This window comes from Pithys albifrons, chromosome 2 (assembly GCF_047495875.1).
Source record: "Pithys albifrons albifrons isolate INPA30051 chromosome 2, PitAlb_v1, whole genome shotgun sequence".
NCBI classification, from domain to species: domain Eukaryota; kingdom Metazoa; phylum Chordata; class Aves; order Passeriformes; family Thamnophilidae; genus Pithys; species Pithys albifrons.
The window spans coordinates 115,224,676-115,239,121 of NC_092459.1; the positions used below are offsets into that span (position 1 = coordinate 115,224,676).

General features: G+C 43.7%; 1 protein-coding gene across 10 annotated transcripts in view; it reads left to right on the forward strand.

The window, feature by feature from the left end:
* USP34 (ubiquitin specific peptidase 34) overlaps positions 1-14,446 on the forward strand; it is a 103,017-nt gene that overhangs the window by 51,234 nt on the left and 37,337 nt on the right. For 5 of the 10 annotated variants that reach the window (XM_071582180.1, XM_071582188.1, XM_071582187.1 and 2 more), the window contains exons 19-36: positions 443-532; positions 1,247-1,342; positions 2,281-2,363; positions 3,236-3,390; positions 3,967-4,080; positions 4,799-4,901; positions 5,034-5,193; positions 5,575-5,701; positions 5,778-5,925; positions 7,758-7,858; positions 8,108-8,317; positions 8,914-9,039; positions 9,722-9,844; positions 10,323-10,406; positions 10,727-10,813; positions 11,607-11,807; positions 13,081-13,163; positions 14,272-14,312. In XM_071582180.1, the coding sequence (XP_071438281.1) occupies positions 443-532; positions 1,247-1,342; positions 2,281-2,363; positions 3,236-3,390; positions 3,967-4,080; positions 4,799-4,901; positions 5,034-5,193; positions 5,575-5,701; positions 5,778-5,925; positions 7,758-7,858; positions 8,108-8,317; positions 8,914-9,039; positions 9,722-9,844; positions 10,323-10,406; positions 10,727-10,813; positions 11,607-11,807; positions 13,081-13,163; positions 14,272-14,312 (2,132 nt within the window). The remainder of the gene's footprint in view (positions 1-442; positions 533-1,246; positions 1,343-2,280; positions 2,364-3,235; positions 3,391-3,966; positions 4,081-4,798; positions 4,902-5,033; positions 5,194-5,574; positions 5,702-5,777; positions 5,926-7,757; positions 7,859-8,107; positions 8,318-8,913; positions 9,040-9,721; positions 9,845-10,322; positions 10,407-10,726; positions 10,814-11,606; positions 11,808-13,080; positions 13,164-14,271; positions 14,313-14,446) is intronic. The other 5 variants (XM_071582181.1, XM_071582189.1, XM_071582183.1 and 2 more) reach the window with 2 other exon arrangements.

Here is a 14,446-nt window from a genome sequence, read left to right on the forward strand (position 1 = left end):
GAGCCAACAAAAAGGTGGAGAGAGACCATTTACAAGGGTCTGGAGTGAGAGGACAAGGGGGAATGGCTTCAAACTGACAGAGAGGAGGTTTAGATTGGATATTAGAAAAAAATTCTTCCCTGTAGGGGTGGGCAGGCCCTGGCACAGATTGTCCAAAGAAGCTGTGGCTGCCCCATCCCTGAAAGCGTCCAAGGCCAGGTTGGATGAGGCTTGGAGAAGCCTGGGATAGTGGAAGGTGTCCTTGCCCATGGCTGGGGGTGGCATTGGCTCATCTTTAAGGGCCCTCCCAATCCAAGCCCTTCAGTGGTTCTGTGATTTACAGGGCTCTCAGGTAGCCTGTTTGGTCCTCAAACCTGAGCTTCTACAAGTGATTTTTAAATTGCTTATTTCAGTTTGTAACAATCACTTCTCAGGTGTCATCCTTTCTCTCCCTCTCCTCTAGATCAGTAGTAGTTTCACTTCGTCTTCTCCCGAAGCTGTTTGGGACGTTCCAGCAGTTCGGGAGCAGCTACGACACACACTGGATAACCATGTGAGTACTGGGGACACCTGGGGACATTGGGGGCTGCCAGGCTTGGCCCGGGCACTGCCAGCCTGACCTGAGCCCCTGGCTGGCCTGCACCTGGTGGGGTCTGAGTTATACTTGACAAACAAATACAACCTTGAAATCCCAACGGACTTGCAGGAAGTGCTAGAAATCCCCAGCAATACTTTGTAAAGGGTATTAATAACCTGATGTGTATCAAATGCTTCTGAATAATCAGAAATTTGCTGTATCAGAAAACCCTTGACTCTTGAAGGTTCACAGCACAGGATTCTTTACTAGAAGGAATGTAACTATAACTGCTGGTCTAACTGTAGGGAGTGGATGGATTCTGGAAAAGATGACAATGATAGCAGCAATTTTTCTTGGCCTTTCTGACATGACATTTAAATATATTCCCATTTCTGAGTTTTGGTTTAGACTTTTTCTGAATTAGGGCCTTTAGGAACAGTTTTCATGGTCTCAGAAGGGAGTGTTCTGTCAGTCCTCTGCCTGAAAATAACATTAGGAAGCCTTATGGATTGCAAGGAAGAGGAGAGGCCTGTACTGGAAAATAGTCCTGGATTTGGGGTAGATGGAAAATGGGATGTTTCCTTTGGGTTTACATGTGTGCCATTTTCATGTAACAACTGTCTGCTTTCTGTGGCTTTTCTGCTGTCCTGAAGCAAACCCTGATTCTCTGTGCCCTTTCCCCTGGCACAGGTGGGCAGAGAAGGAGCTGAACATGATGAAGCTTTTCTTTGATAACTTGGTGCACTACATTCAGGCGGTGAGGGAGGGGCGGCACAAACATGCACTGTGAGTACCCACGGGTGGGCTGGGGGTGGTTTGTGGGTTCAGGCATTGCTGCTTCCTCCTGAGGGGTTCTGACAAGTCAATTCTGCAGGGGCATGGTGAGCTTAGGGAGGCAAAGGATTGTGAAAACAACAGCATTTTAAATACTCCTTTGCCTTAAAAATCCACAGTAACTCCTGTGTCGTTTCCATTCAACATCATGTTGAATATTTGTGTACAAATAAAACAGGACGGTTTAGATATACAATTCAATTTGAAGTGATTTCATATCATAAAAGCATTCAAATATTTTAGTGGTAAAACCTGTCATTAACCTTTGCATAAGTTTTTTTTTCAGTTTAACACATTCAGCACTTTCTAATCTGTGTGATTTAAATCAGGTGTATGTAAACAGGCAATACAATATCCAGCTCCCTATTCCCAGAGGAGTAAACTGTGCCTTGTCTTGACAGATGTCAAAGGAAATAATGGACATCCACATTTGAAAAATGTTGCTGTTTGTGGCTCCAATTTGACTTCATCATACCCTTTAATATATTAATATTGCTTTAATATGTTGCTCTAGAGAGGAGTTACTTAGAAAGCTGTTTGAAAGTGGGATGAATTGCTTTAAATTCAGGCAAAATGATACATTGCTCTGCTCCTTTGACCATATAAACAGAGATAAAGTTAGTACTTTTATACAAGTTATGAAAATATGTTTATAAAGAGTATGTATCAGCTGGAATTGGAAATTCAGATTGGAAATACCTGCATTTTACAGGTCAGGAAAAAAATAAGAGAAATCTGCAAAGTGACAAAATGATGCACTTGCAAATAGAAGTTCAGAATGAAATTTATAAGAAACATTTATGTTTTGAAGAGACATGTGCATGAGTGGGGGAAAAGTTTTGACAATAAACCCTTAAATGAACTTCATTTTTATCCAAATTTCCACGCAGATACAGCCACAGTGCAGAGGTTCAGGTTCGTCTTCAGTTCCTGACCTGTGTGTTTTCAACTCTGGGATCCCCAGATCATTTCAGTGAGTACTTGGGGTTACTTTATCACAGAATCATCTCATTGTGGGGCAAAAATAGTTCTTAGTAACCAGTATTAGCTTAAATAAGTATTTTAAATATACAGTTTAAAATAATCTCTGATAGTGTTTCAGGAGAACAAGTTTTTTTGGCAAAAGCACAGAACCAACACTGGAGTTCAGGTTCTGGTGCAGTTCTGTGAGTCCAAATTTTCGTGTTTTCTGTGCCTCAGTTTTTCTAAATATTAGGATTGTAGTAATTACTAAATGAAGGTAATATATTCTGGATTTGTGGGCTTTGGTTCATGTCCAAAGTGTTCCCAGAGATCTTCTGCTGCAGTGCTGTGATACAAAAATGGAATAATTCTTTCTATCTTAATCCTGTCAGAATTTGGTTTTCACCTTTTACAGTTGAAGTTTACAGCAGAATTGATTTGAGGAGTCTCATTAGAGGCAGTCAAAGAGCACCCACTGCATGGCTTGTCCTCTGGCCACCGAGGCACAGGAAGGGATGGGAATATCTGTAGCCAAGAGAAAAGGAATTGTCATTCCACATCTGCTCTCGTTGGTCAAATAGCACAGTTCTTAATGAAGTTTGTTGAGACCTCAAGTGTTGATATCCCAGCTAAGAGAATGAACCTGCTGTTCTCCTGGAAGGAGAAGCAGTGGAATAGTCACAGTTTCCAGCCACAGCCTCAATACCCAGCTCAGAGTTGGGGTGTGGGTTGTGCCCGGTAATTACCAGTAATTAACTGCGGTGCTTGGTGTGAGATCCCAGCTCAGACTGCCCTGTTGAAAAGTGTTCTGATGTTCCTGTGGAATAGTTGCTGTTGTTTGCTGTTCCAAAGGCCTAGTTCCAAATGATTCCCTGCCTGCAGGGCTGAGCCTGGAGCAGGTGGACATCCTGTGGCACTGCCTGGTGGAGGATTCCGAGTGCTACGACGATGCCCTGCACTGGTTCCTGAACCAGGTGCGCAGCAAGGACCAGCATGCCATGGGCATGGAGACTTACAAGCACCTCTTTTTGGAAAAGGTATTGTAGGGACTTATTACCCCCTTATAATCCCGGTACAATTTCCAGATCAACATTATTTATTTATTGTTGTTTCTGTGCCTCTCTTTCGGGAGGGGCCTGTAAATCTCCTCAGCACATCCACTCAAAATATCAACAGAGCTTTTTGCCAGGGGTCCCATCCATTCCCTTCAGCGGATGACATTGCACAATGGATGGACTGTGCAATAATTAATGTAGTCTGGTTCTTTTTCAAGGTTACACAGGGCTTTTTCTGGTTTGATACCTGTATGAGTCACGTCACATATCAAACAAATTATCCTGCAGTAGATAAGTTAAGGAGCTAATGTTAAAATCATTTCTCTTCCCTCTGCATTGTTACAGTTCAACTCAGTGAAAAGGCTTGTTTAAGCCACTTACAGTGGATTTTTTGCGTTGTGTCTAAAATTCAGTGTGGTCTTTTACAACAATAAATTCTAACTGATCTACATTGGAATAGGATTAGTAATAACCATGATGTTTTTCTGTGCCAATGAAATAAATACCTGTCCCATCACTGCGTTGCTTTGCACCCTAAAGTGCCTTCATTTGCTTTAGATGCCACAGCTGAAACCTGAAACCATCAGCATGACTGGCCTGAACCTCTTCCAGCACTTGTGTAACTTGGCTCGGTTGGCAACGAGTGCCTACGATGGGGGCTCCAACTCCGAGGTAGGGCTGGGCCTGTGTCCCTCTGCTGCCCTTCTGCCCTCTCAGAGGAGGGCACAGCTCAGTCACCAACAGTCCTGAGTCCTCCCTCCAGCTGCCATGTGTGCATTTTATCTCCAGTGGCTGGGAGAAGGAACCACAAAGAAAGCGATCCCTGTACCTGCATCACTTTGTGCACTTTAACATGTTCTTACCATAACTGAGCCGTATGCACTATTGTGTGGGGTTTGTAAGGTTTACTTTTCTAATTAGGAAGATTCAGGTGACATTAATGATGTTTAATTCTGCCTAGAAATCTGTTGAAAAGTATGTCTCAATTTGTATGATGTGCCATGGAAGTTTTTCTGCTGTAGTTTTTTATACAGAGAAACAATCTCAGAAATAAAATATCAAATCCTTTTCTCTGAAGTAATTTGAGGCAATTTTTTTTCTTGGAAAATACCACTTACAGTTGTGATTTTGAGGCTTCATTTAAAAGTATTCCTGCTTGTCCAAAATCTCAGTTCCCTGCTTTGAATTTTAACCAGTTCTCTTCATGCTTCAAACTTTGAAAATGTTTGTGTGAAACTTAGAATTTGATTGTAATTGATGTGTGCAGAGGCAAAACTGAGATAGTAATTGAGTCAGGAGGGAAATAGAATGTCTCAGGTGAGAAAAGCATCCCTGCCAGTGAAATACTGAGGCCATGTTTTGTTTGTGTGTTTGTTTTCTTGTGTCAAAGCAGTTGTGTGGCATGGACCAGTTCTGGGGCATTGCCTTGAGGGCCCAGTCTGGGGATGTCAGCAGAGCAGCCATCCAGTACATCAACTCCTACTACATCAACGGTAGGGACTCTCATTTGCAGCTCTGTTTGCTGTTTCCAAATGTTCTGAAGAATACCTGGCATTATCCTCTTAGTATTCTCAGTACTAAAATGCATAGTCCCAAAGTATAATTTACTTTATTTGGTCTTCCAGGTAAAACTGGGCTGGAAAAGGAACAGGAATTTATTAGCAAGTGTATGGAGAGCCTGATGATTGCTTCGAGTAACCTGGAGCAGGACTCTCATTCCAGCCTGACCATTATTGAAAGGGGGCTCTTAATGCTGAAGACACACCTGGAGGCCTTTAGGAGAAGGTAAAAAGATCTGTTGGCTTACTTGATGCAGAATTTTTTTGTATTTCTCTTATCATATTGATGAATGAATTATGAGTTATTACTGATTTGAAGAATAGGTTCTTTGTGTGAAGACACAGTGGGAGATTGTAAAAGGCAATATATAATGTTTGAACAGCTACCACAGTTGGCCCCTGTCTTGGATAAATGTGTGGGTGTGGTTCCTGTTTCCCCATCCCTCACCAAAGAAACTTCTTTGTAAAAAGTGAGAATGTCAATAACTTCCTCTTACTTGTTAAAAATAAACCCAGCAAGGCACAGGTTTTATCTTTCCTCTCATTGTCCATCAAACAGTTGTGTTACATAGGTGTGACCCAGCCCTTTTGCCGTGTTTTTCCCAAGGTTTGCCTATCACCTGAGGCAGTGGCAGATCGAGGGCACGGGCATCAGCAGCCACCTGAAGGCGCTGAGCGACAAGCAGTCGCTGCCGCTGCGCATCGTGTGCCAGCCGGCCGGGCTGCCCGACAAGGTGGGCACCCTCACTCCCCCTGCGCCCCCGGGCACCCCCCGTGCCCTGGGGAAACAAACCCCGTGCTGTCTTCCAGATGACCATAGAAATGTACCCCAGTGACCAGGTGGCCGACCTGCGGGCGGAGGTGACGCACTGGTACGAGAACCTGCAGAAGGAGCAGCTGAACCAGCAGGCGCAGCTGCAGGAGTTCGGCCAGAGCAGCCGCAAGGGCGACTTCCCCGGTGAGCCCCTGCTGCCCTCGGGCCCTGAGCCTGCTCTGGCGGCAATGCAGTGGTTGTGGTGCTGCCCTCGGGCCCTGAGCCTGCTCTGGGGGCAATGCAGTGGTTGTGGTGCTGCCCTCGGGCCCTGAGCCTGCTCTGGGGGCAATGCAGTGGTTGTGGTGCTGCCCTCGGGCCCTGAGCCTGCTCTGGGGGCAATGCAGTGGTTGTGGTGCTGCCCTTGGGCCCTGAGCCTGCTCTGGGGGCAGTGCAGTGGTTGTGGTGCTGCCCTCGGGCCCTGCAGAGCTGCTGTGGGTGGCAGTTTCACTGGTTGTGGTGTTTCCTTCCCCTAAGGAAGCAGGTATTATGCTTTATGTTTCCTGACTGGTTCTGGTTAAGGACCACCCTCACTTAAGCCCTTTGAACATTCTTCGTGATATTTCAAAGAAAGTCCTTACATCCAGCCAAGCTCCACGTTCCAGTAGGTTTCTCCCACATTATTTTTCTTCTTCTTGTTTCAATTAAATAATTGTTTCCTGTAATTTGGAGATACTGTTGCACAGAACTTGATAAAGTTCTCTGTTTCTGTAAATCTCGTTCTGTATTTCATCAGATTTATACACCTCTGGCTCTGCCATCAGAATTTGAAGCCACAATTCAAATTCATAATTTATACCCTACATACATGTATTCCAGTCAGGTGTAAGATTTTCCTGACTGCTGCAATTGCTGTTTAATTTATGGTCATCCTGTAGCAAAAATGCTCCTTCATCCTGCTCTGACTCTCCTAATTTGGAATGTCTCCTTGTTCCTGAGATGGGCATAGTGAATTTGCATCCTGGTGGTGTTCCCCCTTACTGTGTTTGGGGGTGAATGGAAATTTCTGCTTTGTCCTTCAGGAGGAGGACATTTGCTCACTCCTCTTGATGATATTGATGGGCACTACACTGTTCTTACCAGTTATTGCTGTTCAAAATGTTCTCTGAATGATCTTCTCAGTGTTTTCTTTCATTCTCATCCCAGGCAAGAGTTAACATGTAGTGCATTTTACCTAAACCAATTCCATCCATGGGCATCTTTTTCCAACACCACTATTTTAAGTGGAATCAGACTTCCTTTTCCTAGTTTTAACAGCTTTTAAAGTATGTATTTTAATGAGACACACTGTCAGAAAACCAGACTGAGTTTTGGACACCTGAATTACCTTCTTTGTCAAATCCTTTTCCAGCCACTCATGAGAAGCTGTTTCAGTGAAGTCACTGTCTTGTTTTCCACCAAGTACAGGCAGAAATGTTAATTTTAGTTTTTGTTGTAACTGGGATTTTAGAAACACATGGTAATGTTGGGAAAAATGTGCTTGTAAGAATAGAGGCTGAATTGTCTGCACCAAATGAAATTAAACTCCTAATCATGTAATTATTCAGGTTTCTTGGTCAGTGCTGGAAGATCTCTCAGGGGTGTTTCCAGTTTTTCCTGTCTAGGTGTCTGACATCTTTGGTGCCAATTTCCATTTCAGTAAAATTAATCATGGCCTCCTTAACTTCATCACAGGTGTGTTGCTACAAAGAGACTTTGTTGCTGCTCCCCATTGTTTCCCACTCTCCTCGTGTGGCACAGTGTAATTCCCTACAGGGCATGTTTAAATGAGTGTTGGGAACTTCTCAACACACTGGAGGACCTGTTGCTGCTGAGGTTATTTCTGAACACATGCAAGAGCATTTAGTTTAATGTAGTAACCAGTTTTCTCAAGGAAGTCACATTAAGGTTTTGCCTCGTTACTTGCTGCTGAAGGGTGTGCTATTAAAAATACCAAATCAAAAGTTCTAGATTTTTACTGAACTAATCTCTCCTCCCAGGAGGCCTCATGGGACCCGTGAGGATGATTTCCTCGGGGCACGAACTGACCACGGATTACGATGAGAAGACTCTCCATGAGCTGGGCTTTAAGGACATGCAGGTACTGCTGGGGCAGAGCAGCAGCCCCTGAGGTGCTGCTCCTGTGTCCTGCAGCTGGGAAAGGGGAGCTCTGCACAGGTGGGAATGGGGTGTGCAGCCTCAGGGGGAGGCAAAGCCAAACCTTTTCAACCTGCGCAGTAAAGATTTGACAACAAAATACCGATTTAACTCTGAGTTTTTAATGATGATCCTTTGGAAAACACTGCATGGCTTGTGTTCAACTGCTCTCCCTGTTGTTGCCTGTTCCCAGATGGTGTTTGTGTCCCTGGGAGCTCCCAGGAGGGAAAGGAAGGGCGAGGGGGTGCAGCTGCCGGCGTCCTGCCTCCCTCCGCCGCAGAAGGACAACATTCCAATGCTCCTGCTCCTGCAGGAGCCCCATCTCACCACCCTCTTTGACTTGCTGGAGATGCTGGCCTCCTTCAAGCCTCCTTCTGGAGAGGTGGCTATGGAAGATAGCGAGGTAATTTAGAGTCATTTTTATTACAATCGTAAGCATAATAATGAGTCTAATTTAATTGGATCAGATTTTCCTATGTAGGCTTGTTTTGTACTCCCTCCAAGTGCTGGACATGTGTGCTGTCTGCTCACTCCCATTTCACATATGGTATTATCACTGCTCTGATACATTTTAAATGTTCTCAGTATTGCAGAAGCTAAAAAAAAAGTCATTCTTAAGGAAGAATATTGATTATTTGAATACACGTGGTGACTCATAATGGGAATTTGCTTGAAGGAAGGTTTGCAAAGGTTCTATGGCAAAAACTCAAGCTTTGTCTTGTATGCCACCATTATCTTGTGAGGAATTAAATAATATATGGTATATGTGAAGCAGTAGTTTATTTTTAAGTCTTATTTGCCCTCAAATATTTCAAAATATGCTGTAAGATAATAGAACTTAGTTTCTTGCAGGTTCAGTGAGTCCTCAACCATTCTGTTCTGTTTACAGACGTAGACAGGAAACAGCCTCTTAATTAGGAATAACTGCATTTTTGGGCTTTGAAATGTTATTTTCTCTAACAAGTTCACCATAGCAGTGGTTGTTGTGTGGTTTATCAGAGTGCAAGGTGTGAGGAGCTGCATCTCCACGCAGAGAACTTGTCCAGGCGTGTCTGGGAACTCCTGATGCTCCTGCCAACGTGCCCCAATATGTTGCAGGCATTCCAGAACATTTCAGATGAGCAGGTGAACAAAAGTTTACATGTTTGTCTTTGTTATCCATTGATGTTTTAGCTGCATTTCCCCCAGATATGAGTGTTACATAGTAAATATATTAAGTGTGCCAGGACACAAGGAAACCTAATATACAAACCTAATTTTCTTATAAAATTAAAAAAATATTTAATAAATGCAAAGAATAGTCAGTACTAATTGTCACAACTTTTTGGCTTGAATTTAAAGCTTTAACCCTGTGAGTGCTGTGATAGTGTTACTTTTGTCCTCAGCTCTGTAAGTTCCCAGCTTGGTTTGGTTGGAAACCTCTTTGGTCTCTTGTCCCATAGATGAAAATTTGGCCTTTTTGGAAGTGGTCGAAATTACATGCTGACAGATTTTAGATATTGCAGCTCTTTGTGCACACGTGCATCAAAATTTGGATGGAAGTTACAGTTGAGACTGTTGTACGTTTGTCTTCCTCTAGTCTAGAATTGTGTGTACTTTAGTATATAATAATGCTGCCTTTTCATTGCTCAGATTGTTAATCGTGGATAGAAATACACTTGACATTGTCTAATTCAATTAACAGATGAAATTAACCCCCACATAATTTGTCCATCCCCCTTGAAAACCCTCCCTCTGCCTTTTCTAGCGTAGATAAGCATTGCCTGTCACTGTGTTGATTGTTTTCTGTCTCCTTTTCTCTCCCCAGGGCAGTGATGGCTTCAGCTGGAAGGACCTTCTGCGCATCAAAAGTGCCCACAAGCTCCTGTACGCGCTGGAGATCATCGAGGCCCTGGGCAAGCCCAACCGCAGGATCCGCCGGGAATCCACGGTGAGCTCCTGGCACAGCCTGGAACGGGGTGTTCCTGAGCCAGGAACTCCTGGGAGTCACTGGGAACATTTCATTCTTGGTGTTCTTGAGTCACAGCAGCTCCTGGGGGTCACTGGGAACATTTCATTCTTGGTGTTCTTGAGTCACAGCAGCTCCTGGGGGTTATTGGGAGCATTTCATTCTTGGTGTTCCTGAGCCAGGGCAGCTCCTGGGGGTCACTGGGGGCATTTCGTTCTTGGTGTTCCTGAGCCAGGGCAGCTCCTGGGGGTCACTGGGGGCATTTCGTTCTTGGTGTTCCTGAGCCAGGGCAGCTCTTGGGGGTCATTGGAAACATTTAATTCTGGGTGTTCCTGAGCCAGGGCAGCTCCTGGGGTTTACTGGGAGCATTTCATTCTGGGTGTTCCTGAGCCAGGGCAGCTCCTGGGGGTTGTTGGGAGCATCTCACTCTGGATTTGTGATGTTGCCGCTGTGTCTGCAGGGAAGTTACAGCGATCTGTACCCGGACTCGGATGACTCGAGTGAGGATCAGATAGAGAACAGCAAGAACACCTGGAGCTGCAAGGTTGGTTTTCCCTGCAGGGCTCTGGGACACCTAACTAACACAGGCTCTCAAGAAAAACAGGAGCTGAAAACTCATTTAAAACATTATCCATCTTAGAGGTTTTGGTCTCGGATTTAGGCATAACATCCCAAAGCTTTGCTGTGTTAACAGGTCTGTAAATTTGTCATAGTCACGTACAGCTGTTTAATTTGATTTCATAAAATACCCAACTGAGTAGTTTATAATTTCTTTGGTTTATAAAGCTTAGATTGGTATATAACTGCACTTAGTGATATTCTGTATCTCCTTTTTCTCCCTTTGGTTCCATGACATCCTTACAGTTTGTTGCTGCTGGAGGGCTCCAACAGCTACTGGAAATTTTCAATTCTGGAATCTTAGAGCCTAAAGAGCAGGAATCATGGACTGTGGTAGGTGTTCATTCCCCCTTTGTCTCCACAATAGCATGGCTGTCCTTTGGAAAGACTTTTATGTCTTTGAGCCTTTGTTACACTTACTTTTCTGTTGTAAGTTCTATAATGGAACCACCAGAGTCTCTGCAATAGCATCTTTTTCTTGACTATTTTATACTCCTGAAAGAGTTATTACAAAAAAGAAATTGTACTTCTGCTTTCTTATATTTTAAAACCACCCTTTCTGTTTTTCTATATTTTTTGTTGATTTGGGGTTTTTTGGTGGAAGCTTGTACAGTCTCACAATTCTAGATTGTAAAATTGTAGCTCGTGGAAATCTTAGAGGAAAAAAAAGCTGAGTTCAATCTTACAGTGATTGCACCTGCATTGAGAATACTATAGCAAATCACACTAAAGAAGTAAAAAGAGCCAAACAAGAACAGAGTACTTTATTTTTGCCTTTATTTTCTGCTTATCTTAGGGAAGGTTGTTATTTGGAGACTTAATTATTACAGTCTGTATTCAAAGCTGTGACCTGTTAATTCTCTTACCCTGCGTAGAGGCCAAGAGGTGCCATTTTCACCTGCTGGCGTGGAGACAATGAGCACTGTGTGGAATCAAGACACTTTTCAATAATGAATCTGAACATGATTATTTGTCATTATTACATATATTTTCCATTATTATTCTGTTACTAGTTTGAGCTAAATTCGAGTTTATACCTTGCTAAAGCTTTTCATTTCAAATTCCATGAATTATGTGTCAAATCAGTCCCTCAGAAACACCAAACCCCTTTGTTTCTCCATCCCAGTGGCAGCTGGACTGCCTGGCTTGCCTGCTGAAGCTGATCTGCCAGTTTGCAGTGGACCCTGCAGACCTGGACCTGGCTTACCATGACGTGTTTGCCTGGTCTGGGGTGGCTGAGAGCCACAGGAAGAGGACGTGGCCGGGCAAATCCAGGAAGACGACGAGTGACCACGTGAAGGGGCTGCACATCCCTCGTCTGACAGAGGTGAGACACCAGCAGGCCTGGGGAGCTTCAGAAGGCCTTTGCAATGTGGGTTTATAAAGCAGTGTAGTGAAGTTATTGATAGTAATTGATATCCCACTGGGTCTCCTCTCAAAAGTACCTTAATTGGCCCAAACCTGGCAAGGGAAAGGTTTCCTGCTGAGTGGTGAGCACACGGATTGGGAGTTCAGAACTCCAGTGCTTGTCCTGGTTTTTAGATCCTGTTTCCTAAATTGATTGCTGTGCTCTGGCACCCTGTTTCAACGTGGTTCTAGCCTGAGCTCTCCCCATCCTTGCTAAATCCAGTTCAGCCTCCTGTGGGGAGCCCTGAATAACTCCCTTTAATACGTGGTGGGCTCACCTGAAGCTGCAAACCTTCCTGCCTGGTCCCTGCATGCCCAATTCCCAGAGCAGCCCAAACATGGGCAGTGTTTGGCATCAGATACAACTTGACTGTGAGTGGATTTCCTTGGGCACAGGAGCAGCTGGGATTTTAGCAAGTGGAGCTCTGAACTGGGAGCTGCAGCCAAACCTCCCAGTTGTCCTTGTTCCACAGGGAAAGGCCTTAGCAGGTCCACAAGTGTTGGTGACACAGCGAATCCTACATCCCCAAAGCTGCTGTCACACAGAGAAATTACCAAATGTGTCCCATTTTTTACCACTGCCTGCATGTAAATGCTGCTGCTGAGTTTCAATTTTTAATTGTCAGTGATGGATGTTTCTGATGGCAGTGGATTTGATACTGAAGTGTTACAAGATTTTCTTCAGAGTTGGATTTTAGGAATCTGTGTAGCCTGTCAGGCTCTCTAAAGATGAATAATTTAAGTGAATGTGTGGTCAATAAAATGTGTTGATCACAGAGACAGGCAAAATTTCCATGTCCAAGCTCACTCTCAAGCCTAAGATTTTTAAAAAAACAGATGAGTAGTTTATGCTTTAAAAAAAAACATGTATGTTTTTACTAAAAGGACTGAATAAATGATTGATTTTTCTATGCAGTTGAATTGTCTTTCTTAGAGAAGCAGCCTGAAATTGTAGCATGTAGACCTAGTCAGTGAAACACAGGATTTTAGATGTGTTTTAATCAAAGCTGTAAATGAACTGTGGAGATGGTGTGGTTTGTCTTTGGCTCTTCCTCCCTCTACACTACACAGGTGGGTTTGTTTTAGATTCACACACTGTGTATAATTGAAAAAAAAAACAGATCAAAAAAGCTTGTTGTTATATTAACTTGTTGTTTTTTGTTTTTTTTTTCTTTTGACTTCGATTTTTAAAGGTGTTTCTTGTACTTGTCCAGGGAACCAGTTTGATTCAGCGACTGATGTCAGTTGCTTATACATATGACAACTTGGCACCTAGGTACAATATCTTCTTGTTCTTGTACTACAGCTAATCAAGTGTGCACATTTGCAGCTTTCCAGGGAGGACAAAGCCCTTGTGGTCCCCAGTAACAGCCAGGGCAGAAATTCCCCTCTCCAGGCAGTAGAGTTGCTTTTCTTAGTCACCTCCTGTGGTTTTCCTGCCCTCAGGAGTGGGAGGAGGAGAGGGGTGAGAATGGTCAGGGATGGAGCAATAAACCCTGTCTGTGACATGCTCTCAGAAATTCTCCTGCCAAAATGATTCCTTGATTCTCTGCAGGGTAATCAGCCTGCTGGATTACAAGGCAGTGTAAAGGAGAAATTAAAATAAATTCAGTTTTATGCTGGGTTTGTCTTGTTATTGCCATTCCTGCTGGAATTTCTGTTTTGGTGGGTGTACAGGTGCAGAAGGCAACATTTTACCTGTGGCACATTTTGGTCCTGTTGCCTTTATGTCCTGAGGAAAGCAATTCTGTGTAAGACTGGGCTGTGACAGTCAGGAGTGATTCTGGGGAGCTCAGGCTTTTGCTGCACTGCTGTTCCAGAATTCCTGTAATCCAAATAATGGATAATGTTTGACCATATTTTGGAAAGATCAGTATGGACATTCAGAGCATTTCCAGTCAGGTCTGCAAGTGTTTCTGACTTTGACCTCTAGCTGAGTTGCAGCAGTAATTTAAGTATATAACCATTTATTGCAATTAATGAAAATGTAAGGCAATAAACAGAAACATTTGAAGTTTGCAGGAGTCTGTTCCAAGGGTGCTTTCTTTCTGAGGAGCACTAGCTTGCTTCTGCATAGGGCAGTTCTTAGCTCTGTTTTACAGCTCTTTTTTAGATAAATCAAAGGGGTTGTGGGTATTTTTTGTGACTCTTAATCTTGTAGTCAGTGAAGCTTTAAGGGGGTTGAAGATTTTTGTAGTTTTATTCCTGCTGCTAGTTTTGAGTGCTGCAAGAAATGAATCCCTTTAAGACTGCAAGTTGTTTCCTTAGTGGTCACTTCAGAACACCAGTGTAGTTATTGGTATGTGCTTGTGTTTTTAACTGCTGTTAAACTGGGCTGTTCTTTCTGTGCCAAAGTTCAAATGGCTTTGTCTTCTTCCCCTCAGGGTGTTGAAAGCCCAGTCTGATCACAGATCGAGGCACGAAGGTTAGTGCTGCAAAACGTGGCATGGACTGATGGTAGGGACAACGTGGGATGGGTGGGTTTATTCCTGCCATTGGAATGCTCTGAAATGGGGAGAATCCGGGGAAATGTTCATGGCAGGACATGCTGCACTCATG